Source organism: Harpia harpyja, chromosome 15 (genome assembly GCF_026419915.1).
Source record: "Harpia harpyja isolate bHarHar1 chromosome 15, bHarHar1 primary haplotype, whole genome shotgun sequence".
Classification (NCBI taxonomy): Eukaryota; Metazoa; Chordata; class Aves; order Accipitriformes; family Accipitridae; genus Harpia; species Harpia harpyja.
In genome coordinates, this window is record NC_068954.1 from 30235950 (window position 1) to 30258804 (window position 22855).

At 65.8% G+C, this 22855-nt stretch overlaps 2 protein-coding genes across 7 annotated transcripts; one reads left to right on the forward strand and one right to left on the reverse strand.

Moving 5' to 3' along the window:
* Positions 1 to 446: 446 nt before the first annotated feature.
* Positions 447 to 10509, reverse strand: NCKAP1L (NCK associated protein 1 like). Of its 2 annotated transcripts, XM_052810095.1 has the most exons (31): positions 10280 to 10509; positions 9921 to 10031; positions 9499 to 9591; positions 9324 to 9380; positions 9094 to 9236; positions 8905 to 8995; positions 8680 to 8817; positions 8538 to 8586; positions 8247 to 8403; positions 7956 to 8012; positions 7530 to 7626; positions 7133 to 7242; positions 6810 to 6942; positions 6624 to 6705; positions 6270 to 6328; positions 5926 to 6071; positions 5467 to 5599; positions 5154 to 5273; positions 4569 to 4708; positions 4272 to 4403; positions 3944 to 4162; positions 3709 to 3839; positions 3524 to 3621; positions 2699 to 2792; positions 2515 to 2597; positions 2323 to 2403; positions 2011 to 2104; positions 1751 to 1867; positions 1359 to 1468; positions 1171 to 1260; positions 447 to 732 (listed from the first exon to the last, which is right to left on the reverse strand). In XM_052810095.1, exons 1-31 carry the CDS (start codon positions 10379 to 10381, stop codon positions 607 to 609), a joined length of 3393 nt encoding a protein of 1130 aa, XP_052666055.1. In that variant the 5' UTR covers positions 10382 to 10509; the 3' UTR covers positions 447 to 606. The 2 variants fall into 2 exon arrangements, with proteins under 2 accessions (XP_052666055.1, XP_052666056.1); XM_052810096.1 differs by lacking the exon at positions 9499 to 9591.
* A 4017-nt stretch (positions 10510 to 14526) lies between these two features.
* Positions 14527 to 19431, forward strand: GTSF1 (gametocyte specific factor 1). Of its 5 annotated transcripts, XM_052810290.1 has the most exons (9): positions 14527 to 14696; positions 14931 to 15057; positions 15147 to 15236; positions 15327 to 15402; positions 15513 to 15727; positions 17002 to 17090; positions 18020 to 18106; positions 18581 to 18696; positions 19178 to 19431. In XM_052810290.1, exons 1-5 carry the CDS (start codon positions 14604 to 14606, stop codon positions 15655 to 15657), a joined length of 531 nt encoding a protein of 176 aa, XP_052666250.1. In that variant the 5' UTR covers positions 14527 to 14603; the 3' UTR covers positions 15658 to 15727; positions 17002 to 17090; positions 18020 to 18106; positions 18581 to 18696; positions 19178 to 19431. The 5 variants fall into 5 exon arrangements, with proteins under 5 accessions (XP_052666250.1, XP_052666252.1, XP_052666253.1 ...); XM_052810292.1 differs by lacking the exon at positions 18020 to 18106; XM_052810293.1 differs by lacking the exon at positions 18020 to 18106 and having other exon boundaries at positions 17002 to 17053.
* The last annotated feature ends 3424 nt before the right edge of the window (positions 19432 to 22855 follow it).

The following is a 22855-nucleotide window of genomic DNA, read 5'->3' on the forward strand; positions in this document are numbered from 1 at the left end:
CGGCCGTGAGCGGAATGGCAACGGCCGCCCCGCCGCCTCCTTCCCTCGCCCCATTAATTTTCCCCCAAGATGCTGCACGGGAGAAAAATAAACACCCTGAGATGGGGGAAAAGGGTGGCGGGGGGGGGGGGACGGGGGACGTGACTTGAAACGTTCTCAGCTGGGCAGGCGAGGGGAAACTGAGGCACGAGGCCGGCCAGGATCATTGCCGTGAGAAGCGGCAGCTTTAATTAAAGCTGGTAAATCCTGCCAGCAGCTCCACTCCCTTAATGTCCCAGCCCCACAAGGCCCCCGCCATCCCCAGACTCTCCCAAATACCCATGGGGGACCCGCAGGAGGTTATTCCTGTTGGAGACACGAGGCCGGGCACCCACCCTAGGGTGCTGGGGCTGAGCCAGCCCCAAATATTCCCCGAGTCCCCCCCAGCCACGAGTCAGACACAGCCATTGAGGGAAAAATGGTTTAGTGAAGGTGGCGATGGCTGGGGGACAGGATGGGGACGGTTGGGGACACCGTGGTGGCATCCAGCAGTTGAGGGAGGACCCGGGGGTCCCGACGTGGGGTAATTGCAGGGGTTTGAGGGGAGGGGGCAACATGGGGCCAGGCTCAGTGCGAGGGGACCCTGCTGAGCATGTTTTCCCGGCACACCTCGCGGTAGGCGTTGCGGAGCAGGACGTAGGGGAAGCAGGTCTCCAGCATGTCCACTGTCAGGAAGGACGACTCTGCCACGATCTGAAAGAGGGGACACACACGGCATCAGCAGCCGCCCCTGCCTCAGTTTCCCCCCTTGCCAGAGCAGGGAGCCGGCCCCCAGCCCCTCCCCGCCAGAGCTGGGTGCTCCCTCCCCAGATGGCTCCCGTGCCCCAGCTCCAGATTGAAATATTTGCATTTAAATTGCTTTGCAGCGAGGACAAGCGTTCCCTGAATACCAATCCTGGGTGGTGGGTGCGTGGCCCCCACCCAGTCAGCCCAGCCTCTACCTGGGGGTGTCAGAGCTGGATCCAGCCCCCCCACCTGGGCCCAACCAGAGCTGGGCAAGGGCTAAGCACCCAGAGCCAGCTGCGGTCTGGGGGCTGGAGCAGCCTGGACAGAGATACGGAGCTGGGATGTGCCCACCCAGAAGCAGCCCAGAGCCCACCCAGCAGCACCCCGGGGTCTGCCGTCACTCACCAGCTGCATCAGCAGGGAGATGGAGTCGCGGTTCCTGGCACGCACCTTGTCCGTCTCCTGGCCGAGCTGCAGGAGGCTGACGGAGGCCAGCTGAGGGACGGATCCTGATCAGCGCTGGGGACGGTGCCCACCCCAGGGAGGGTGCCCACCCCCGGCCAGGCGCAGCTGTGGCCCCCGGCCGCTCTCACCAGCAGGAACTCTTTGAGGTGGGTCTCGATGTTCTTGTTGTGGACGGTGAAGAGGGCGGCCGACACGTGGATGATGGCCTTGGCCAGGCAGTGGATGTTGTTGTTGTAGCCTGGGGACGCAGGAAGGTTGGGGACGCAGGAAGGTTGGGGACAGCACAGGGTCTCAGCTGTGCCCACCTCCCTTGGCTGCAGTTATGGGGCACCAGCCCTGCCAGTCCTGGGGTCCCGCTGTCCCCACCGACCCTCAGCTGTGGTTCTGGGGCACCGACGACCTCGGGGATCCCGGCACACACAAGGTGCGACACCTTGTCACTGTGGGGTCGCGGTCACGGGGACACAGCCAGGACTGGGGACACGGGGACAAAGCTGCCAGGGTCTCGGCCAAGCCTCACCGTCCACCTCGGTGTTGTAGATGGACGCCGGGTCGGAGGCCAGCAGGGGCAGGGACACGGCCACGAAGACCAGGAGCAAGCAGGCCACCTTGTAGTCCTCCTCCGGAGATGAGCCATCTGCCAGGGAGGGAGGTGACACTAGACAGGGGTCCAAGAGGGGACCCCAGAGGACCCAGGGAGGTGACACAGGATGGGGGAAGCTGGCAGGGTCACAGATCTCAGGGACAGCCCCCCACGAACCCAGCAGACCCCCACGGTACCTGTCTTGCTGCCAGCGAGGACATTCACCAACGCGGGGTCGACCTCGCAGGGGATTCCTGCAGCCGAGGCCAGCTCAAAGATGCTCAGGGTGACCTGGGGGTACGGGGACGTTCAGGCTCAGGACCGGGGACACGGGGTGCAGCCGGGCACGGGGGACCATGCAATGCCACACGGTGCCACGCGATGCCCTGTAGCACCATGCAGTGCCACACGACGCGGAGGGTACAGGACGGCAGCAACCAGCCCTGCCTGGGGACAACTGTCCCAAGCACTGGAGGTGCCACCCCGTCCCCGACCCCCTCCGTGCCCACCTGGATGTCGGTGTCGGGGGTGACAACGTCCGTCAAACACTCGATGGGGCCCATCAGGAAGGGGCAGTGGTGGGAGAAGACCTGCAGAGAGAAGGTGGATGCTCACAGGGCTCCTGCTGACCTCTTGGGCTGTGGGGTCTGTGGGCGGGGGTCCCATGGGGTTGGGGGACCCATGGGCCGGGGGGCACCCACCTCCCGCAGGCCCTGCTGGGCCATGGCACGGAAGCTCAGGATCTCCCCGATGATGGTCATGCGCTTCAGGACGTTTTCGGCCGCTGCAGGAGAGGGGTCAGCGGGGACACGCGTGTGTGCGCACACCCACGTGTGCCAGCCACAGGCTCCCCCCTCGACGTGCCCAGTGCCACCCCAGACTCACAGGTCAGTCGGGGCAGCAGAGCCGCCATCTGCTCGGGCTTGCAGGAGCTGGAGCGCAGCTGGACCAGCGTGTCCATATTCTCGTTGACCAGCTTCTGCAGGGGACGTGGAGCTGGTGGCACCAGGCACACGGCGAGCCCACAGCCGGCCAGGGAGGGACAGAGGTGTCTTGGCCCCTCTGCCCCCTCTCCACACTGGCCAGCGAGCCCAAGGGACAGGCAGGAGGTTGGGATGGTCCCCAGGGTGTCCCTGCCTGCCCTGTCAAACCGGGCTCCAGAGCCCGGTCCCAGCAGCCCGACCCTGGTCCCAGTCTCCCGATCCTGGTCTCAGTCCCCCAACCCTGGTCCCAGTCTCCTGATCCTGGTCCCAGTCTCCTGATCCTGGTCCCAGTCCCCCGACCCTGGTCCCAGTCCCCCGACCCTCGTCTCAGTCCCCCGACCCTGGTCCCAGTCCCCCGACCCTGGTCCCAGTCTCCTGACCCTGGTCCCAGTCCCCCGACCCTGGTCCCAGTCTCCTGATCCTGGTCTCAGTCCCCCGACCCTGGTCCCAGTCTCCTGATCCTGGTCTCAGTCCCCTGACCCTGCTCCCAGTCTCCTGATCCTGGACTCAGTCCCCCCCAGACCCTGGTCCCAGTCTCCCGATCCTGGTCTCAGTCCCCCGACCCTGGTCCCAGTCTCCTGATCCTGGTCTCAGTCCCCTTACACTGGTCCCAGTCACCTGATCCTGGTCTCAGTCCCCTTATACTGGTCCCAGTCCCCCGACCCTGGTCCCAGTCTCCCGATCCTGGTCCCAGTCCCCCGACCCTGGTCCCAGCCCTCAGCCCTACCTTCAGCTCGGTGACCTGGGAGCCCACGTGCCACATGAGGTTGTCGCTCAGGAACTTCATGCCGTACGGCCCGATGAGCTCGGCCAGCGCCCGCATCTCTGCGGGGAGGGGGGGACAAGGACAGGGACATCAGCGTGGTCGGGGGGGTGACGATCCCCTCCCCGCAGCGTCCCCGCATCCCTCACCTGAGACATCAGAGAATTCGGCGGCGCTGAAGTGGGGCTCGCCCTCCCGGGGCACCGTGGCAAAAGCCTGCAGGGCGGGGGCCAGGATGATGGCCCCCGTGCTGGCCTGCCGCAGCAGGGCCTCCAGGTACCTGTGGACACCGAGTTGCTGCCGCCGTCCCGCGCCGCGACCCACGGCACCGCAGGGCCACCTCCCACGAGGGAGGGAAGGTGCCAGTCCCGGCACGGCACCCACCAGTTGGTGTAGATGGTGGTGAGCGTCTGCTCGCCGGCAGCGTCGCGGGGCTGCGTCTGCTGCAGGAGGACGCTGCGGACGATGCGCCCCGTGTCCAAGCCCACGAACTGCCCCAGCGACTGGATGAAGGTCGTGTAGGCGCTCAGCCCCACCAGCACCTCCGAGGGTCGGGCCACCTCCTGCGTGGCCTGGCTGTAGCCCGCCATGGCCACGATGGCCCTGCAGGGACAGGAGGGGGCTGTCCGGAGAGCCGTGGCCAAGCGTCCCCTCGCCAGCAGCGCCCACAGCCCACCCTTGCCGTGTCCCACGTCCCTGGCGTGGTCCCTACTTGGTGAAGCGTGTCTCCAGGTGGCTGCTGAGGTACTCGGCCGGCGTCACCGCGTGCTCGAAGACGGTGAAGTTGGGCACGTGGTTAAGGCTCAGGGACAGCTCAGCCAGCGTCAGGTGCAGCTTGTCCATGCTGGTGTTGGGGTGACAGGCACCGTCAGCCGCACCGCGGCCCCGCGGGGACAACCCCACGGTCACGCCGTGCCCCCACGTCACACCGTGCCCACACCCAACGGCTGGTGGCCACCACTGCCTGCCAGTCCCCTGCCCACCCTCACCAGCCCCGGCTGGCTCTCACTTGGTGGTCAGGGTCCGGTCCTTCCTCTGGCTCTCAGCCCCCGGCTTGTCCCGCTCGGGCTCCCCCTTCTTGGCCGGCTGCTTCAGGGTCTTCTTGTTGCGGGCTTTGCTGACGGTGGAGGCGCAGTGCTTGGGCAGCAGCTGCCAGAGACGGGCAGCGGGTTACCACGAGCTGCGGCACCGAGGACAGCCCAAGCAGGGCCTCCGGGACCAGAGGCCACCATCCCCAAGGTTGAATTGGGGGGGGACACCCTGCCAGGTCTTCCCCCGCCGTGGCCTCTGCTGTCCCAAGGCTTTGGAGAACATGGAGGGCAAGGAGGCCACAGAGACCCCAGAGGCCATGGAGACCCTGGAAGCCACAAAAAGCCACCGAATGCCACCAGAAGCCTTGGAGACCCCAAAGACTACAGAGATCTTGGAGAGCATAGAGACCCCTAAGGTCACAGAGATCCTGAAGGTGATGGAGACCTCAAGGTCACGGAGACCTCAGAAGCCCTGGAGACCCCAAAGGCCACAGAGATCCTGAAAGTCACGGCAACCCCAAAGGCCACGAAGACCCCCGAAGCCCTGGAGATGTAACCCTCACCTGCTCGCTGAGGTTGTGCTGCTCGGCACAGGCATCCATGACACAGGCGCTGGCCTGCCGGGCCATCTCCTCCAGGAATTTGTTGCACAGCCCCAGCGCTATGGCCTTCAGGTGGGGATACTGGGGGGGGAAAGCCACGGTACTGTCACGGCATGCGGACCACGGCCACGTCTGCAGCGTGCCACCAGCTGCCCCTAGGCCACGGGGCTGCCACCGTCCCCTCCACAGGTGGCAGGGCAGCAGCCAGCCACGGCTGGCTCCGCATGGACCCCTGTGTGTCCCCCCCCGTGTCCCCCTGGGCAGCAGGACCCACCTCCTCCGGGCACATGGGGTGGATGCAGCGGGAGAAGTGGCTGCAGAGCAGAGGGAAGGCGATGCTGTAGCGCAGCATCGAGGGCTCCTCCATCGTTGCCACAAACATCTTCTCCACGGGGCGAGGGTAGAAACTGCAAGGATGGGGGTAGAGGGGCAGAAGGAGGGGGCAGGGAGGGCAGGAGAGGGGATTTGTCTTTCTGGACATGCTGTTCCCGCGCCACGTGCGTGTTTTCCTCGTCCCCGTGTCCACGTGTATGTCACCTAACCTTGCCCAACCTCTCCCACGGGTGACATGTCCCCCACAGCCACCTCCGTCCCTTCCCACACCTGTCACCCAGCACACATGGGCACCTTTCCATGTGTGCTGGGGTGCAGGATGCGGCTCAAAGACCCCCCCAGCCAGGGTCACCCCCCGTGACTGTGGGGAAACTGAGGCAGAGCAGGTGGCCGCGCTCACCACAGGTCGGAGAGGTCGGACGCCTCGGCCAGCAGGTCCTCCAGGGAGTCGAGCAGTTTGGTGTGGAAGACGATGAGGTTCATGACGCGACCCACGTCGTGGTTGGAGCCCAGCGGCAGCGAGGCCTTGGCCACGCTGGTGTAGGCCTGGGGGCACAGCGGGCTCAGGGTCATGGCAGGGCAGGGGAAGAGGACAAGGACAAGGACAGGGATGGGGACGGTAATAGGGAAGGGGATGGGGACAGGGATGGGGAGAGAGGAAGGGGATTGGCACAGGGACGGGAACAAGCATGGAGATCGCGATGGGGACAGGGACATGGACAAGGACAGGGACAGCGACAGCACCTGCAGCCGGAACCAGTCCAGGCGGAGCGGTGTGAAATCAAACTGCTCCTTGTCATCAACTGCGGGGAAATAGAAACGTGGGGAGACATGGCTGTGGGGAGGGGGCTGGAGGGAGTATCAGTCTGGGGGTGCCGATCTGGAGGTACTGGTCCTGGGGGTGCCAGTTTGGGGGTGCCGTTCTGGGGTGGCAGTGCCCACTCCACAGGACCCCCAGGAGCTGCCGTCTCCCCGTTGCCCCACAAGCCCGTGCCTGGGTGCTCAGCACGGCCCAGGATTGCTGCAGGGCTCCTGGGACGGGGGGATATCGGTCCCTGGGCAGTGCCAGGGTCACGCCAGGGGGAACGCAGCCCGTACCTTCCTTGACAGAGAGAGCCGAGAGGGAGCTGACGAAGGACGACAGGATGATGGACTCCTCCTCAGGACACACAGAAAGGTTCTGTGGGGTCGGGGATAGGGTCAGGATAAAGGACAGACAGGATAGGGCACAGGGACAGCCCCAATGGGGGACACAGATCACCCCCTGCCAGTGCCCCGTGGTACCTGTATGACTTCACTGAGAACCAGAGCGTCGAAGCGGGCCAGGTACTGGACGTGGTAACGCTGCAGCACCCCGACGTGCCGCCGCACCAGGCTCCGCAGCTGCTCCATGAGAAAGAGCAGCTCTGCGATGTGGCTGCCACAGGAGCCCGCCGGTCAGAGCCAGGGCTGGCTGTGCCCCCCAAGCACCCCCCCCAGTGCCAGCTGCACCCCGGTGTTGCCCCAGGGCAATCCCCACCATGAGACCAGCCTGCCCACGGCTGGGGGTGGTCCCCACGGGCATGGATCCCCCCTGCGCAGAGCCGGTGCCTGCATACTGTGCCTACCCGTCAGCGAAGTCCTCAGGCGTCTTGGTCTTGGTGACGTGCTCAGCGTGCCGCACCAGCCAGCTCACCTCGTCCCGGCAGAAGGACAGCGCCATGAAGACGAAGAGAGCCTGGGCAGAGCAGAGGAGCAGGATTTAGAGGGCACCAGGCACGGGGTGCTGCCGCCAGGCATTGCCACTGGGTTGGTACCGATGGCCCTGGGCACCGTCACCCCATGGCGCCAGGCTGGCACCAGCAGTACCCCCCACACAAACCCCACCTGCACCCATTTCACACCCCCGGGCACATGCAGAGCCCGGCACCCAGCACCCTGCACCCAAACCCTGCACCCACGCACCCCCTGCACCCCAAACCCTGCCCCTCCAGCCCCCCACTGCCCCCTTGCTCCCATCCTCACCTTGGGTCCCAGCAGCCCGGGCTGGTCCTCCAGCAGCACCTCCAGCTCCCGCACAGCCCCACGCAGGTACGCCCGCCGGCCCCGGTGCAGGGAGCCGCTGCAGGGGGGGTCAGGGTGGGGGTCAGGGCCGGGGCACCCAACTGACCCCCCTCAGCCACCCCTCTCACCCAGTGGGGACATCACAGGCACCATGTGGCAAAGGTGGGGGCTATGGCACAGGGCCAGCGTGGACCTGATCGGGGCACCCCAGTCCCTGCCCCCCAGGGTGCTGACACCCCCCCAGGAGCTCCTGGGACGCCCCCCACTCTCCGGGACTCATGGGACCCCCAGGACCCGGCAATCCTTTGGGGTGCCCTGGGACCTCCCAGCTCCCCAGAATCCCTGGGACCCTCCCCAGCCCCCCCAGACGCGTTGACAGTCCCCAACCTGTGAGCCACAGCGTGTTCCTTGCACTCCTTGAGATCGGCCACCCGCTTCCCATACCTGCGAGAGAGTCACGGCCAGGCAGTGCCAGGCATGGCACCCAGGAGAGCCCCTGGCACAGCCCACAGCCCCTGCACCCCGCACAATCCCCCGGCACCCAGCACAACCTCCTGGCACCCTGCAAAGTTTCGTGGCACCCACCAGGGCTACCGGCAGAGCCCCCCCAGCCCCTGCCACCCACCACGGCACTCCCCCCGGCACCCTGCACGGCCCCGGCGTTGGCACGGCCGTTACCCCTTGAGGCTGCTGAGCAGCTCCTCGGTGACCTTGTGGACCTGGAGGGCTTCGTCGCGGAGAAGGGTGACGTAGAGCGAGCCCTGCAGCGCCAGCCGCCACAGCTCCAGGCACTGTGGGGACGAGCCCAGAGCCCCCGGGCACACCAGGAACCCCACTGCGGGCAGAGCCGTCAGGCAGGCAGGGGCTGCCCATCTTGCCGGTCCCACAGCGGGCAGGGGGATGGCCCGAAACCGGGAGCCAGGCTGCCCGCGTTGGGGCTGGGGACCCGCGGGCATCGCAAGGACTCACTGAGGATCCATCGCTCCATCACCTCCAGGGACAGGTACTCGCAAGCCATCTGGGGACACAGGCGTCACCGCGTCACCGTCCTCAGCCCTCCCGCAGCCTCCCCCAGGACCTGCCCCAGTCCCCGCGGTGCGGTGGCACTCACAGTGTCGGAGCTGGCAGGGCTGAGCATGGTGCCAGTGGTGCTGAGCAGGCTGAGGAGCTGGTCGCTGCGCCACTGCTCAGCCCCCTGGTTCCTTCGGGCGAAGAGGAAATGGAGGGACAGAAGGGCGCTGGTGACGGCCTGGGGGACAGGAGGACATGGCGGGGGAGCTGAGAGATGGATTGGGGCAGGATGTGGCCCCGCTGGCTGCGGGGAGCCCCATCCCACCTTGGTGTGCGGCCCAAATTCCTCCATCAGCTTCTTGAGGGGGTGGTCGTACTCCAGCACCATCTGTCCCAGGCGGGCGAAGCTGGGGTCACTGCAGGGATGGTGGCACAGGGGTCGGGGACGGTCCTCGAGGCCAGCCCCAGTGGGGATAGTCTGCGGGGACAGCCCCGGTGGGGACATCCAACCCACCTGGTGCCGTGGCTCATCTCGTGGGCGCAGTGGTACATGCCGATGAGCAGCCGGCGGTCCTCGGTGCGAGCCAGCAGCAGGACGAGGGACACGTAGGTGACAACCAGGTCCAGGTAGCTCTTGGTGAAGTCGTAGTTGACGTGCTGGGGAGGGGACAACCGTGAGCGCGTGGGCACGGCCCGTGGCACCCCCCAAAGTACTCCCCCTGGGACTCCGGGTGCCCCACTCACGATGTCGAAGAAGCACTGGCTGGCATCGATGGTGTTCAGCAGCTCGTAGACATGGTCCTGGCAGGGAGGGGACAAGGGGCTGTATCACTGCTGTGCCCCCCCCCCCCCAGTGTCTGAAATGCTGGCACCACCTCCCAAAACCCCCCTCTGCCCCCCACCGCATGCCCCAGCTCACCCTGAACTCCAGAACGTCGAGGAAGGAGTGGTAAAAGGGTCCCAGCACCCGAGCGATGTCCCCCTTGTCCTTGTGCACCGGCCCCAGGTGTTGCTGCAAAGGGACAGCGGGGACACCGGGAGTGGGGGGACCCAGGGAGGACACCCGGGGAGGGGTGACATGGGACAGGGGGTGGCAAGATGATCAAAGGCGGGCGATGGAGTAGAAGCCAGGTGGTGGTGACACGAAGTGGGGTGACGCGGGCAGGGGTGACATAGGAGGGCCAGGGTGGGCACCGGATCGGGGCAACATGGGGTGGGGATGGTGAGGACGCTGGGGATGGGGTGACACGGGGTGGGGGGCAGAGGGGACACCCAGGTAGGACTGACACAGGGTGGGGGGGGACAAGGGGTTGGGACAGAGGGGACACCCCAGTCCCTCACCGTGCTGCTCCGCACGTCCAGGTGAGGAAACTTCTTGTTGATGAACTTGACGGAGGGCTCCATGGCCTTGTCGCTGAGGAAGGGCGGCCGTGTCTTGGGATCGGAGCAGGTCTGTAGGGACCCCCCAGCATCAGACCCCCCCAAAACCGCTTCCTGGCTTCGGAGCGCCCCATCAGACCCCCCTGTCCCAGCGATCCCACCACCCATTAATAAATGTGTTTCTTCACAACCCTTGCTCCAGGAAGAAGCCAGGCTCTTCCCCATTAGATGGGGTGGGGTACCCTGGTGTCCTGTACCCCAACCCTCCCCCTCCCAGGGGACCCAGGTACCCGCCCCCCCCCCCCCCACCCCGCACCCACCTTCTTGATGTTGTAGATGCGGATGAGGACGCCCCGTCCCCGGTCATTGAGGATCGTCAGCTTCTCGGCGAACTTGTTCTGGTAGACAGAGGGCAGCGACATGGCGGCGACGTGCTGGGAGGCTGGGGGGTCACCCCGTGTCCCCCACGTCCCCCGTTCGGCTCCACGGTCCCAACACCCAACTTCCCCTTCTTGGGTTTCCTGGGCTGGTCCCCGAGCTGGGGCCACCGCCACGTGACACCACCGCCACCACCCCCCCGTGACACCGCCGGCGCCTGACGCCACGGCTGTGCCACGCCACGGCTAGTTAGGTCCAGCCGCCGGCCACGCCGCGCTGGCCATCGCTCGATGACACCGTCCCGGTCACAGCAGGAGGACGCGGCTGACAGCCGGGCAGTGGTGGCTACGGCCATACGAGCACCGGTCACCGCCGCGCTATGCTGACCAGGACCGTATAGCACCGGTCACCGCCGCGTGACACTGGCCACAGCCCTCGTAACGCTGGCCGGGGCCACGTGGCACCAGCCGTGGCCCTACAGCGGCACCCAGGGCCCTGCAACACCAACCGTGACCCATATAACGGCAACCAAGCCCCTCTAACGCCATGCCAGACCCTGTAACATGGTGCAGGGCCCTACGACAGCACCCAGGGTCCATATAAGACCATCCAGGTTCCATATACCACTGCTCAGAGCCCATATAACACTGCCCAGCCCCATATAATGCTGCCCAGAGCCTATATAGCACCGCCCAGGGCTGATATAACATTGTCTGGGCCCATATAGCATCTCCCGGGGCTCATATAGCACTACCTAGGGCTCATATAGCACCGCCTGGGCTGCTATAGCACCTCCCGGGACCCATATAACATTGTCTGGGCCCATTGTGGCAGGTTGACCCAGGCTGAACGCCAGGTGCCCACCAAAGCTGTCCTATCACTCCCCCCTCCTCGGCTGGACAGGGGAGAGAAAATATAACAAAGGGCTCGTGGGTCGAGATAAGGACAGGAGAGGTCACTCACCAATTACCGTCACGGGCAAAACAGACTCAACTTGGGGAAAATTAACTCAGTTTATTACCAATCAACCAGAATAGGGTAATGAGAAATAAAACCAAATCTCAGAACACCTTCCCTCCACCCCTGCCTTCTTCCCGGGCACAACTTCACTCCCAGATTCTCTACCTACCCCCCCGCAGCGGCGCAGGGGGACAGGGAATGGGCTTTACGGTCAGTTCATCACACGTTCTTTCTGCTGCTTCATCCTCCTCAGGGGCAGGACTCGTCACTCTTCCCCTGCTCCAGTGTGGGGTCCCTCCCACGGGAGACAGTCCTCCATGAACTTCTCCAACGTGGATCCTTCCCATGGGCTGCAGTTCTTCACGAACTGCTCCAGCCTGGGTCCCTTCCACGGCGTGCAGTCCTTCAGGAGCACGCTGCTCCAGCGTGGGTCCCCCACGGGGTCACAAGTCCTGCCAGAAAACCTGCTCCGTGGGCTCCTCTCTCCACAGATCCGCAGGTCCTGCCAGGAACCTGCTCCAGCGTGGGCTTCCCACAGGGTCACAGCCTCCTTCGGGCACCCACCTGCTCCGGCGTGGGATCCTCCACGGGCTGCAGGTGGAGATCTGCTCCACCGTGGACCTCCCTGGGCTGCAGAGGGACAGCCTGCCTCACCATGGTCTTCCCCACGGGCTGCAGGGGAATCTCTGCTCCGGCACCTGGAGCATCTCCTCCCCTCCTTCTGCACTGACCTGGAGGTCAGCAGGGCTGTTTCTCTCACATGTTCTCACTCCTCTCTCCAGCTGCCGTTTCTGTCTGTCCCAGCAACTTTTTTTTCCTACTTAAATATGTTATCACAGAGGCGTTACCACTATCGCTGATGGGCTCGGCCTTGGCCGGCGGCGGGTCCGTCTTAGAGCCGGCTGGTATGGGCTCTCTCGAACACAGGGGAAGCTTCCAGCAGCTTCTCACAGAAGCCACCCCTGTCACCCCCCCGCTGCCAAAACCTTGCCACACAAAGCCAATACACCCATATAGCATCTCCTGGGGCTCGTATAGCACTACCTGGGGCTCATATAGCACTACCTAGCGCTCATATAGCACCACCTGGGCTGCTATAGAACAACCAGGGCTCCTATAGCATCTCCCAGGGCCCACATACCATTGTCTGGGGCCATATAGCATTTCCTGGGACCCCTGTAACATTGCCTGGGTCCCTATAGCACCGCCTGGGGCCCACATAACATTGTCTGGGCCCATATACCATCTCCTGGAACCCATATAACATTGCCTGGGCTCCTATACCACCACCTGGGGCCCCTATAACATTGCCTGGACCCATATAGCACCGCCTGAGGCCCATATAACATTGTCTGGGCCCATATAGCGTCTCCTGGAACCCATATAACATTGCCTGGGCTCCTATACCACTGCCTGGGGCCCCTATAACATTGCCTGGACCCATATAGCACCGCCCGAGGCCCATATAACATTGTCTGGGCCCATATAGTGTCTCCTGGGGCCCATATAACATTGTCTGAGCCCCTATAGCACCGCCTGGGGCCCATATAGCATTTCCTGAGACCCCTGTAACATTGCCTGGGTCCCTATAGCACCACCTGGGGCCCACGTAACATTGTCTGGGCCCATATAACATCTCCTGGAACCCATATAACATTGCCTGGGCTCCTATACCACCACTTGGGGCCCTTATAACATTGCCTGGGCCCATATAGCACTGCCCGAGGCCCATATACCATTGTCTGGGCCCATAGAGCATCTCCTGGGGCCCCTACAACATTGCCTGGGCCCCTATAGCACCTCCTGGGGCCCACATAACATTGCCTGGGCCCATATAGCATCTCCTGGGGCCCCTATAACATTGCCTGGGCCCCTATATCACCGCCTGGGGCCCACATAACATTGCCCAGGCCCCTATAGCACCGCCTGGGGCCCCTATAACATTGCCCGGGCCCCTATAGCACTGCCTGGGGCCCATGTACCATTGCCCGGGCCCCTGTAGCATCTCCCGGGGCCCCTATAACATTGCCCGGGCCCCTATAGGACCGTCTAGGGCCCACATAACATTGCCTGGGCCCATCTAGCATCTCCTGGGGCACATATACCATTGTCTGGGCCCATATAGCACCTCCCGGGGCCCATATAGCATCTCCCGGGGCCCATATAGCATCTCCCGGGGCCCCTATAACATTACCCAGGCCCCTATCGCACCTCCCGGGGCCCATATACTATTGCCCGGGCCCCTATAGCACCTCCTGGGGCCCATATACCATTGCCCGGGCCCCTATAGCACCTCCCGGGGCCCCTATAACATTGCCCGGGCCCCTATAGCACTGCCTGGGGCCCATATACCATTGCCCGGGCCCCTATAGCATCTCCCGGGGCCCCTATAACATTGCCCGGGCCCCTATAGCACTGCCTGGGGCCCATATACCATTGCCCGGGCCCCTATAGCATCTCCCGGGGCCCATATACCATTGCCCGGGCCCCTATAGGACCGTCTAGGGCCCACATAACATTGCCTGGGCCCATCTAGCATCTCCCGGGGCACATATACCATTGTCTGGGCCCATATAGCATCTCCTGGGGCCCATATAACATTCCCCAGGCCCCTACAGCACTGCCTGGCACCCATATGCCATTGCCCGGGCCCCTATAGCACCTCCTGGGGCCCCTATACCATTGCCCGGGCCCCTATAGCACCTCCCGGGGCCCCTATAACATTGCCCGGGCCCCTATAGGACCGTCTAGGGCCCACATAACATTGCCTGGGCCCATCTAGCATCTCCTGGGGCACATATACCATTGTCTGCGCCCATATAGCACCTCCCGGGGCCCATATAGCATCTCCCGGGGCCCCTATAACATTACCCAGGCCCCTATCGCACCTCCCGGGGCCCATATACCATTGCCCGGGCCCCTATAGCACCTCCTGGGGCCCCTATACCATTGCCCGGGCCCCTATAGCACCTCCCGGGGCCCCTATAACATTGCCCGGGCCCCTATAGGACCGTCTAGGGCCCACATAACATTGCCTGGGCCCATCTAGCATCTCCTGGGGCACATATACCATTGTCTGCGCCCATATAGCACCTCCCGGGGCCCCTATAGCACCGCCCGGGCCTACCCAGCCGCCCGGGGGGGGGCGGCCGGCCCCGTTGCCACGGCGACAGCGGAGCGCGGCAGCCCCCGCAGGCCTCGCCGGAAGCCGGGCCCCGTTGCCGCGGTGACGCGGCGGCGCGTGAGGCCCGTTGGGAGTCCGTTAGGCCGAGCGGCCGGGGCCGGGGCTGCGGCCTGGGCCCCGCCATGGACGGTGAGGAGCTCGTCCCGTGTCCCTACGACAAAAGCCACCTCATCCGGGTGTCCCGGCTGCCCTACCACCTCGTCAAGTGCCAGCGGGTGAGGGGGGGGGGGGGTCGGGGCCTGCTGGGGGCCGGGGCTTGGGGCCTAGGACCTGGGGCCGGGGCCTGCTGGGGGCCGGGGCCTGCTGGGGGCCGGGGCTTGGGCCTACAAGGGGCTGGGACTCGCTGGGGGCCGGGACCGAGGCCCGCTGGGGGTCAGCCAGCTCTGAGGTAGAGGCTCCCCCCCCCAACGTAGCGCCTCTCACCTCTCCTCGCCCCCCCCCCCCCCCAGAACAACCCGCAGGTGGCCCGCACGCTGGCCACCTGCCCCTTCAACGCCAGGCACAGGGTGTCCCAGGGCAAGCTGCAGAGCCACGTCGCCTCCTGCCCTGACAAGCGCCAGACCGACCTCCCCCACGGTACAGCATGGCCCCCCACCCCTCACCACCCCTGTGGCTGTGCTGAGCTGTGCCCTCCACCCCCCCAACTGTCCCCTCTGACCCCACAGAGATGGACGTGTCCCTCGGCAAGAGGATGAAGCAACCGGAGGTCCCCACGGCCTGGCAGCCCCCCCCGTGCCAGGAGGACTGGGACGCTGGTGAGTGTCCGCAGGGTGCCAAGCAGTGCTCCCCTCTGCTTGCCGTGCCACCCCAAGGCTGGCACGTCCTCATCTCATCACCCTTTGCAGAGCTGGAGGACCTGGAGGACCGCCCGCCGTTCATCTTCAACATCAGGGAGAATAACCTGCTCCTCCCATGCGACAGGTAGGAGCCCGCAGGGCCGGGGACATCCCCTCCCTGGGTGCCCACATTTGGGTGTCCCCCCTGCAGGGTGCTGCCCGCACCGACACCCCTGGTCCTCTCTTGTCCCCCAGCTCTGCCCCACCAGCACCCACAAGCTGGAGCCAAGGCAGGGGAGCCACAGGACACCCTGCGACGGGTGAGAAGCAGTGGGCACAGGAGGGACCGCGGACAGTGGCGGCAGGACCAGGGCAGTGCCCGTCTCTCCCCCAGGACTGAGGGGACCACTGTGCCGGGGGGGCTGTGCCCCTTCGGCTGCTGCTGCTGCGGGGAGTGATCGTACCCACAGGTTTTAAATGCATGTTACAAATTAGCTGCCTGTGAGTGTGTGTGGTGTCCTGTCACCCCGGGGAGGACAGAAGGGACCTTGTAGGCTGGGGACCGGGCCACCCCCATGGGACGGACACTGGGGGCACCCATGGGATGGGGACCCAGGGGGACCGTGTGACCTGGGGATGGGGTCACTCTGGGGACAGGGACCCAGGGGACCCCCAGCGTGGGCACGTCGGGGGCCCAGCCTGCCCCGCTCCCCTTGGCAGGGCTCCCAGCCTGCCCCGCTCCCCCCACACTCCCCTTGCTGCCCTCCCAGCACGCTCTGCGCTGCCTGCCCCTTGTGGCACAGGTGAGTGGGGCTGGGGCCTGTAGTCTCGCTCCAAGGGGGCTCTAGCACCATGGGGGGAGACAGAGGACAACAGCTCCAGTGCACAGCAGCCTGTCACACCCCCCCAGGCCTGTCTGTGTCCCCATAACGCACCCAGAGTGTCCTTGTAACCCCTGGGCCAGGCCATATCCCTGTCACCCCCTCCAGTGTATCCCCATAACCCCCTGGGCCACCCCGTGTCCCTGTCACACCCCTGCAGTGTGTCCCCTTACCCCCCAGTGTACCCCCATAACCCCCTGGGCCACCCTGTGTCCCTGTTACCCCCCCCCCCAGTGTGTCCCTGTATCACCACAGCGTGTCCCTGTAACCCCCCCCGCCCTGCCTGTGCCCTGTCCCCCTCCAGCGTGTCCCCGTCCCCCCAGGCCCCCAGCACCCCACTGTCCCCCTCACCCCGTCCCCAACCACCCCTAAACTTGGGCTTTGGGGGGGACAGCGACAAAGAGGATGACTGGGACTGAACGAGCTCAAGGTGACCCCAAACCCCACCCTGGTCCCAGTGCTGGGGGGCTGCTGCCCCCCCCAGGGCACCAGATCCCCACCCCAGTCCATCTCCCACCAAAACAGGCGTTACCAGGCGGGGGCTGCCCGGATTTTGGCCTGCGGGGGGGGCTATTTTAGTGCCTTTTGCGCAACGCGGGTGCCTCGTGCTCAGGCTGCGTCCCTGGGGCATCAGGCCCTGGGTTCCCCGCCCGAGGAGGGGGGGCCAGCTGGGGAAACCTCGTTAACCCCCCCGCCCCATGCAGTCCTCCAAAAAATGTGTTGTCCCCCCCCCCACTGCCAGCCTGGCGGTGACACACCCGTCACACCCAGACTGTGCTCAACACCAGCGTCACGCTGGGAACAGGGGATTCCCCCAATCCTCCACCACCACCCCCCAATTCCTTCTCCCCTTCTCCTTCCAGTGGGATGTCTCTGGGCGCTGGGGACCCCACAGAGCCCCCGCCGTGCCGGGAGGTGAGGAGAGCTTGGAGGAGGCGACGGATTTGGGGCGGTATGTGTGGAAATGGGAATGCATGTGTCACGCCGCTTTCCCCGGCCAGGCTCCCTGCCCGCCCCGCCGCCGCCGCTCGCTCCCCAGCCTCCTCCAACACCCCGTCATCCGAGGCAGGCGGCAGGGACCCCGCAGGGCTGAGTTTGGGGGGAAAACCTGCTTCTTTTTTTCTTTTTTCCAGCGGTTCACGGGGCGGTCAGATATATATCTTTCCCCGTCCGGCGGGGGGGAGCGCGCGGGTGGGGTCACGCTGGTCCCTCCTGGCCGGGCAGAGGAGGAGTGATCTGGTGTTGCAATTAATTCCTCCCTCGCCAGTGCCAGAAATGCAGCTGCAGAGCAGTTTTTATGCGACTAATAACTCCCGTTAACGTACATCTGGCAGGAGCCGCACATCCTGGGCTCAGCCCATCTGGGAGACGCTTTTCCTCCCTCCATCTCCAGTCCGGAGGCTGAACACTGAATGTCTAGCGGCAGCCGCTCCTTCCTCGGGCTTTAACCTGCCAAGCGCTAACCTTCGCCCGAGGCTGCCTTTTTTTTTTTTTTCTTCACCCCCCAGACATGTTTTAAACCCATTTATTGAGTTTAGGGAGGGGTTTTTTATCCCCCCACGGCTCGGCACGGAGAATTGAGATGCGCCCGCCCGCCTGGGTTTATCTCGGCAGAAGGCTTTCCCCCGCGCATCCTCCCCGGCCGCAAATCCCATCCCTGTGCGGAGCCGGTGCTTCCGCGGCGGCGCCCGCTTCCTCTCGCCGAACAGCGGGAATGTTTTCCCCCCACGCTGCCTGCTCTGCCCACAGGTGGAAAGCCATCCGAATCCCTCCCTGCTCCGTAAGGGTTAAGGAGGAATTTCTCCAGCTTTGTTGCCTCGCTTGTTTAAAAGCGTCTGACTGCTTCGGCTCTGCCTGACATCTCTCCCCTGTGGTTTCCAGAGCAGTTTCATGTGTGCTTCGAACCGTGCCAATAACGGCCTTGCAACACTTGCCGGGAGTTTTTGCTCGGAGGGTGGATCCAGCCGGGTAGGTTGGAGGGCTGGCTTATTTTCATCCGTGAGCCGGATGGGAAACGACAGGCGTTTCCCCCCTTTTTCCACCTATTTTGCCGTTATTTTCTCTCGTAGAGAGCACTCGTGGATCCCAGAGAACGGGAGCCCCCCTCGCGCTGCTCCTCGGTGGAAGCGATCGGGTTTTCCCCTCGACGGGGACGTGAGGAGGTGGAGAGGGAGAGTTGGGCTTTTTTTGGTGGTGGCGCAGATATGTGTCACCTTTATCATCCCCTGCGGCGTCCAGCCGCCGCTGCGGAGCGGGCGAGCCCTGCCGTGGCACAGCCGCACTTCAGGAATGGCAGTTCCTGGCTCCCACCCTGCTCCCCCCTTCCAGGAGGGTCCCACCGTGTCACCTGGCTTCTCCCCGCTACGGTTTTGGGGAGATTTTATGCCTTTTTGGCCTTGCCCCACCTGCTTTAACCGCTTCTCCCCGTTCTGTTCTGTGCAGTGATGAAACACCCCGTGTGCCCCCACCCTCGCACGGCTCCCGCAGCCCCGGAGATTCCTGCCGAGACCCCCCCGGTACAGGCAGGGGTGACCAGCGCCACGTGGAGATGCGGAGCTGTGAGTACCGGCTCTGCCTGAGCAGCCCCGGCCACACCAGTTCCCCAACACGATTCCCAGGAAAAAATTCCCCTCATCTTAATCCACGTCGTTCCCCTGCTGTGATTCAGCGCCCGGCATCGTTCTCCGACTGGTTTCTGCTGGGGGGGGGATGGACGCACACAAAAAAACCCCACCATTTACTGTCAAACTGCGTCTGAAAGCGGCAGGAAAAGGAAGAGGGCAGGAACCGGCGAGCGTCTGGCGGTCGCAGAGCAAATGGCAGCACCGAGGCCCCGGCTCGCCAGGGGCTTTGGAGTCGCCAGGGTGGGAGCCACGGTTGGGGGGTTCGGAGAAGCTCCATCCCCTCGGCATCCCCCCCCCTGCACCCCAGCAGCACCCCAGCCCCGGGGAGGGGGGATGCCCCAGCAGGAATCCCTCCCCGTGAAGCCCTTTTGAGGCATTTTTTTTTTTTTACACCTTTTGCTTTTTATCTCTGCAGCTCATTGGGATCCCTCCTTCCTGCCGAGATTTGGCTCTCGCTACCCACTCGGGGACGGATCCTGCCCCAGAGTGGGCACCTCCAGGGCTTGGCCCCAGCTCCTCCGGCAGCCGGGCTCCGCAGGGCGAGCGGGACTCCTTAAGGCAGGAAATTAGGCGGAAAAACAACAAATGCCCAGAAACAGCGGGGCCGGGTGAGGAGGGCTGGGCAGCGTCCGGCCCCCACCTCGCCGCTCGAGCACTAAAACTGCTGTTTCTGGCCTCAAAACGCCCCGTGCTTGATTCCGAGTTATCACAGCCATGTTACGGGGTGTTTTACCCAATATTGGGGTGCTGAAAAGGGTCAAAAAGGGGGTGGGAGCCTTTTGGGGGGGCGGGGGTGTCCCCATGCTGCCTGGGAGGCAGGGGGCAGCTGCCCAAAAATGAGGTGGGGGTGAAATGGTCCCTGTGGCCCCAGCCAGCCCCTGCCCTTGCCGAGGGGTGACCCAAAGGGGGGTGAGACGCAAAGGGGGGGTCATGTGTGTCCCCCTGCCCACGGTGGGGGGGCCGGTGGAGGCGTGTGTGAGCGCACACGCATGTGGTGGGAATGCACGTGTGGAAAGGCGTGTGCATACCATGTGTGAGTTCCCATGTTCCCGCCCCCAGACCTCCCCGGGCGCTACCCAGGAACGTGCACACGCTTACACACGCGTGTGCACACCCCTCCCCAGCCCTGCCGTGCCCGCGGCAGGGCCAGCGGTGCCACGAGCGCACACGTGTGTGTCGGCCACAGCAGTGCCACCTTTGCCCCGTGTCCCTGCCCGTGCCTCTGCCCTGTCCTGCCTGCCCCCCCCCACCCCCCCCACCCCAACCCCAGCACAGGGGCCCCCCGGGGCTGGCCGGGTGCCCGGCTCCCCAACGCCTGCGGCCGCCAGCGCCTTTTTGGGAAGCAGCCGGCGCGCGGGGCCGCATCCGCGCCCGTCCCCGGGCTCCTCGCCAGCACCCGGGGCGCCAAGCCAGCGCCCGCGCCCCCCCACCCGGGGAAACTGAGGCCGGGCACCCGACGGGCACCCTGGGTGTCCCACCCGCACCCCCACCCGTGGGTCTGCCCCGCTGTCGCTGGCGAGTGCGGCCCCCCACCCAGCGGGGTACCCCGGTGTCACCCTGCGTGTGTGTCCCCCCCCCCCCAAAACCCATGGGGGTCCCCCACCGTGGCTGCCCCTGGGCCCCCCCCCCCCCGCAGCCCCAGGCGCTGTCCCAGCCGGGGGGGGCTGGGGGGTGACGTGGCCCCGCCGTCGGCCCAGGCTATATAGGGGCTGGCGGCGGTGGTGAGTCAGGCCCAGGGCCCCCCCGGGCCCCCCCCCAGCTCCCGCGGTGACTCAGGGACGCTCCCCGGCACTGGCCATACTTAGCCAGGAGCACCCGAGCCCTGACCCCGGCGTCAGCACCCCCCCCCCCAAACCCGGGGTGGGGCCGTGGGAATGGGGGGGACATGGGGATGGCACCCGTAGGGTGTCGGGAGGCTTGGGGGGGGGCCATGGGGTGTCCCGGGGATGGGACCGTGGGGCTGGCACCCATGGGGTGTCCTGAGGATGGGGGTCACGGGGATGGCACCTACGGGGTGTCGGGATGGGGGGTCATGGGAATGGCACCCATGGGGTGTCCTGGGGAGGGGGACAATGGGGACTGGGGGGGGGGGGGCCATGGGGACGCCACCCATGGGGATGAGAGTGGCCGCAGATCAGACTCTTCAGGCCCAGGGTGGGGGAAACTGAGGCACGAGTGGGGCAGCCTGTGGCCACGGGCACCCGCACGGCCCTTGCATGGGGACGCGGGGGACGAGCGTGAACAAGGGGACGGGGCCGGGGCACACGCGTACACGCGAGGGGACGGTGTCGGGGCACACGCGTGTGCACGAGGGGTGGTGCCAGCGTGAGGCCGGGCGTGCGAGGCCGTGCGAGGGCAGGAAAGGCCCCGGCGCCAGCGCATTGTTCGCCACCGGCCGGTCACTTCCCTTGCCCCCCCCCACGGCCGCGGAAACGTCCCCATTGTCCCCACGGGCCCCGTGCCCACGGGGGGGCACACGCACCCCTGCACCCACACCGCGTGTGCAAACTCCCACTCTTCCCTCCACCACCCACCCCGGGGGGGTCAGCGGCGGGGGGAGCACCCACGGCAGGGTGCTGGGCAGAGAACTGAGGTGTCCGGGGCCTGGGTGGGGGGCCGGGGGGAGGCCCCGGACTCCTGGGTGTCCCCCCCCCCCCCCAAGCCCCCTGAGCCCCCGGCCCAGCTGCGGCGGGCGCCATTGCATCAGCGGCGCAGGAATGCGGCCGGCCCCGCAGCAGGCGTGCGAGGCCCCCGGCCCCCCTCGCACGCCCCCTCGGCCCCTCGCACACTCGGGCACCCGCCTCGCACGGGGGCCGGTTGGGGGTTTTGGGGGGGGGGGGTATCCCACCCGGGAGGGGGGGGTCCCCACCCTTTACACGAGCACACGGAGGAGCGGGCAGCGTTTGCACACGTGGAGGGACGCAGCGAGCGTGCGGCAGTTGCACACGCGGGTTGGAGGGAGAGGCTGAGCGTGCACCAGTTGCACGTTTGCGCGGCGGGAGATGGTGGACGTGCGGTGTTTGCACACTCGCGGGGGGGGGGGGGGGGCCGAGCGTGCCCCGTTTGCACACTCGTGCGGAGCGAGACCCTGCGCGTGCACCGTTCGCACGCTCGCGTGGAGACGGCAAAGGTGCCCGCGGGGAGCACGTGGGGGGCACCACCGCCCCTCGCACGTAGACCCCGCACCGGGGCGGGGTGCCGGTGTGCCACCCCCCTCGTGTCCCCCCTCCGTGTCCCCCGTGGGGGGTCCCGACCCCCCTGCGCAGCCGCGTGGGAATGGCTCCAGCTCCAGCTCTGTTTCCGCTGTTTCCTTCCAGGAAGCGGCAGCCGGATCCGGCCCCCCCCCCCGTGTCCCCTTCCTCCCCGCCGCTGTCCCCCCCCCCCCCAAGCCCTGTCCCACTCCTGTCCCCCGTGTCCCACCCCTGCTGCTCCTCCCCAGTGTCCTGTCCCCCCCCCCGCCGTGTCCTCCAGTGTCCCCCACTGGTGTCCTGTGTCCCCCCCTGTGCCGTGTCCCCCCCCACGTGTACCCCCATGTCCCCTCGTGCCTGTCCCACCTGGGTCCCCCCATGGTGTCCTGTGTCCCTTTGTCCTCTCAGTGTCCCAGTACCCCCAGTGTCCTGCGTCCCAGTGTCCCAGCATGCCCTGCTGTCCTGCCCACCCGCCCCCCCCGCCGTGTCCCCCATGTCCCCTCGTCTCCCCGCTGTCCCAGTACCCTCCAGTGTCCTGCCTACCGTGTCACCTGGGGTCTCATCCCCTCTGTCCCAGTCCCCTCACTGGTGTCCTGTGTCCTCGGTGTCCTGTGTCCCCTCACTCCCCCGCAGTGTCCCAGTTCTGCCCCCACAGTGTTCCAGTCCCCAGTGTCCCGTTGCCACCCGGGCCCCCATCTCTCCTGGTCTCTCGGTGTCCCCACAGTGTCCCATTCCCCCCTGGTGTGTCCCCAGTGTCCCAGTCCCTGGTGTCCCAGTCCTTTCCAGTGTCCCAGTCCCCCTCAAGTGTCCTGGTCCCCGGTGACCCTGTTCCCAGTGTCCCAGTCCCCTCGGGTGTCCCAATTCCTGGTGTCCTGGTCCCACCAGTGTCCCTCCAGTGTCCCAGT

Coding starts and splice junctions, on each gene's coding strand:
- GTSF1 (XM_052810290.1), top strand. CDS start 14,604: ATGGACGGTGAGGAGCTCGTCCCGTGTCCCTACGACAAAAGCCACCTC. Junction 14,697..14,930: donor ACCTCGTCAAGTGCCAGCGG/GTGAGGGGGGGG, acceptor CCCCCCCCCCAG/AACAACCCGCAGGTGGCCCG. Junction 15,237..15,326: donor CCAGGAGGACTGGGACGCTG/GTGAGTGTCCGC, acceptor CACCCTTTGCAG/AGCTGGAGGACCTGGAGGAC.
- NCKAP1L (XM_052810095.1), bottom strand. CDS start 10,381: ATGTCGCTGCCCTCTGTCTACCAGAACAAGTTCGCCGAGAAGCTGACG. Junction 7,627..7,955: donor GAACACGCTGTGGCTCACAG/GTTGGGGACTGT, acceptor CCCCCCCTGCAG/CGGCTCCCTGCACCGGGGCC. Junction 6,072..6,269: donor TGGACTGGTTCCGGCTGCAG/GTGCTGTCGCTG, acceptor CTGTGCCCCCAG/GCCTACACCAGCGTGGCCAA.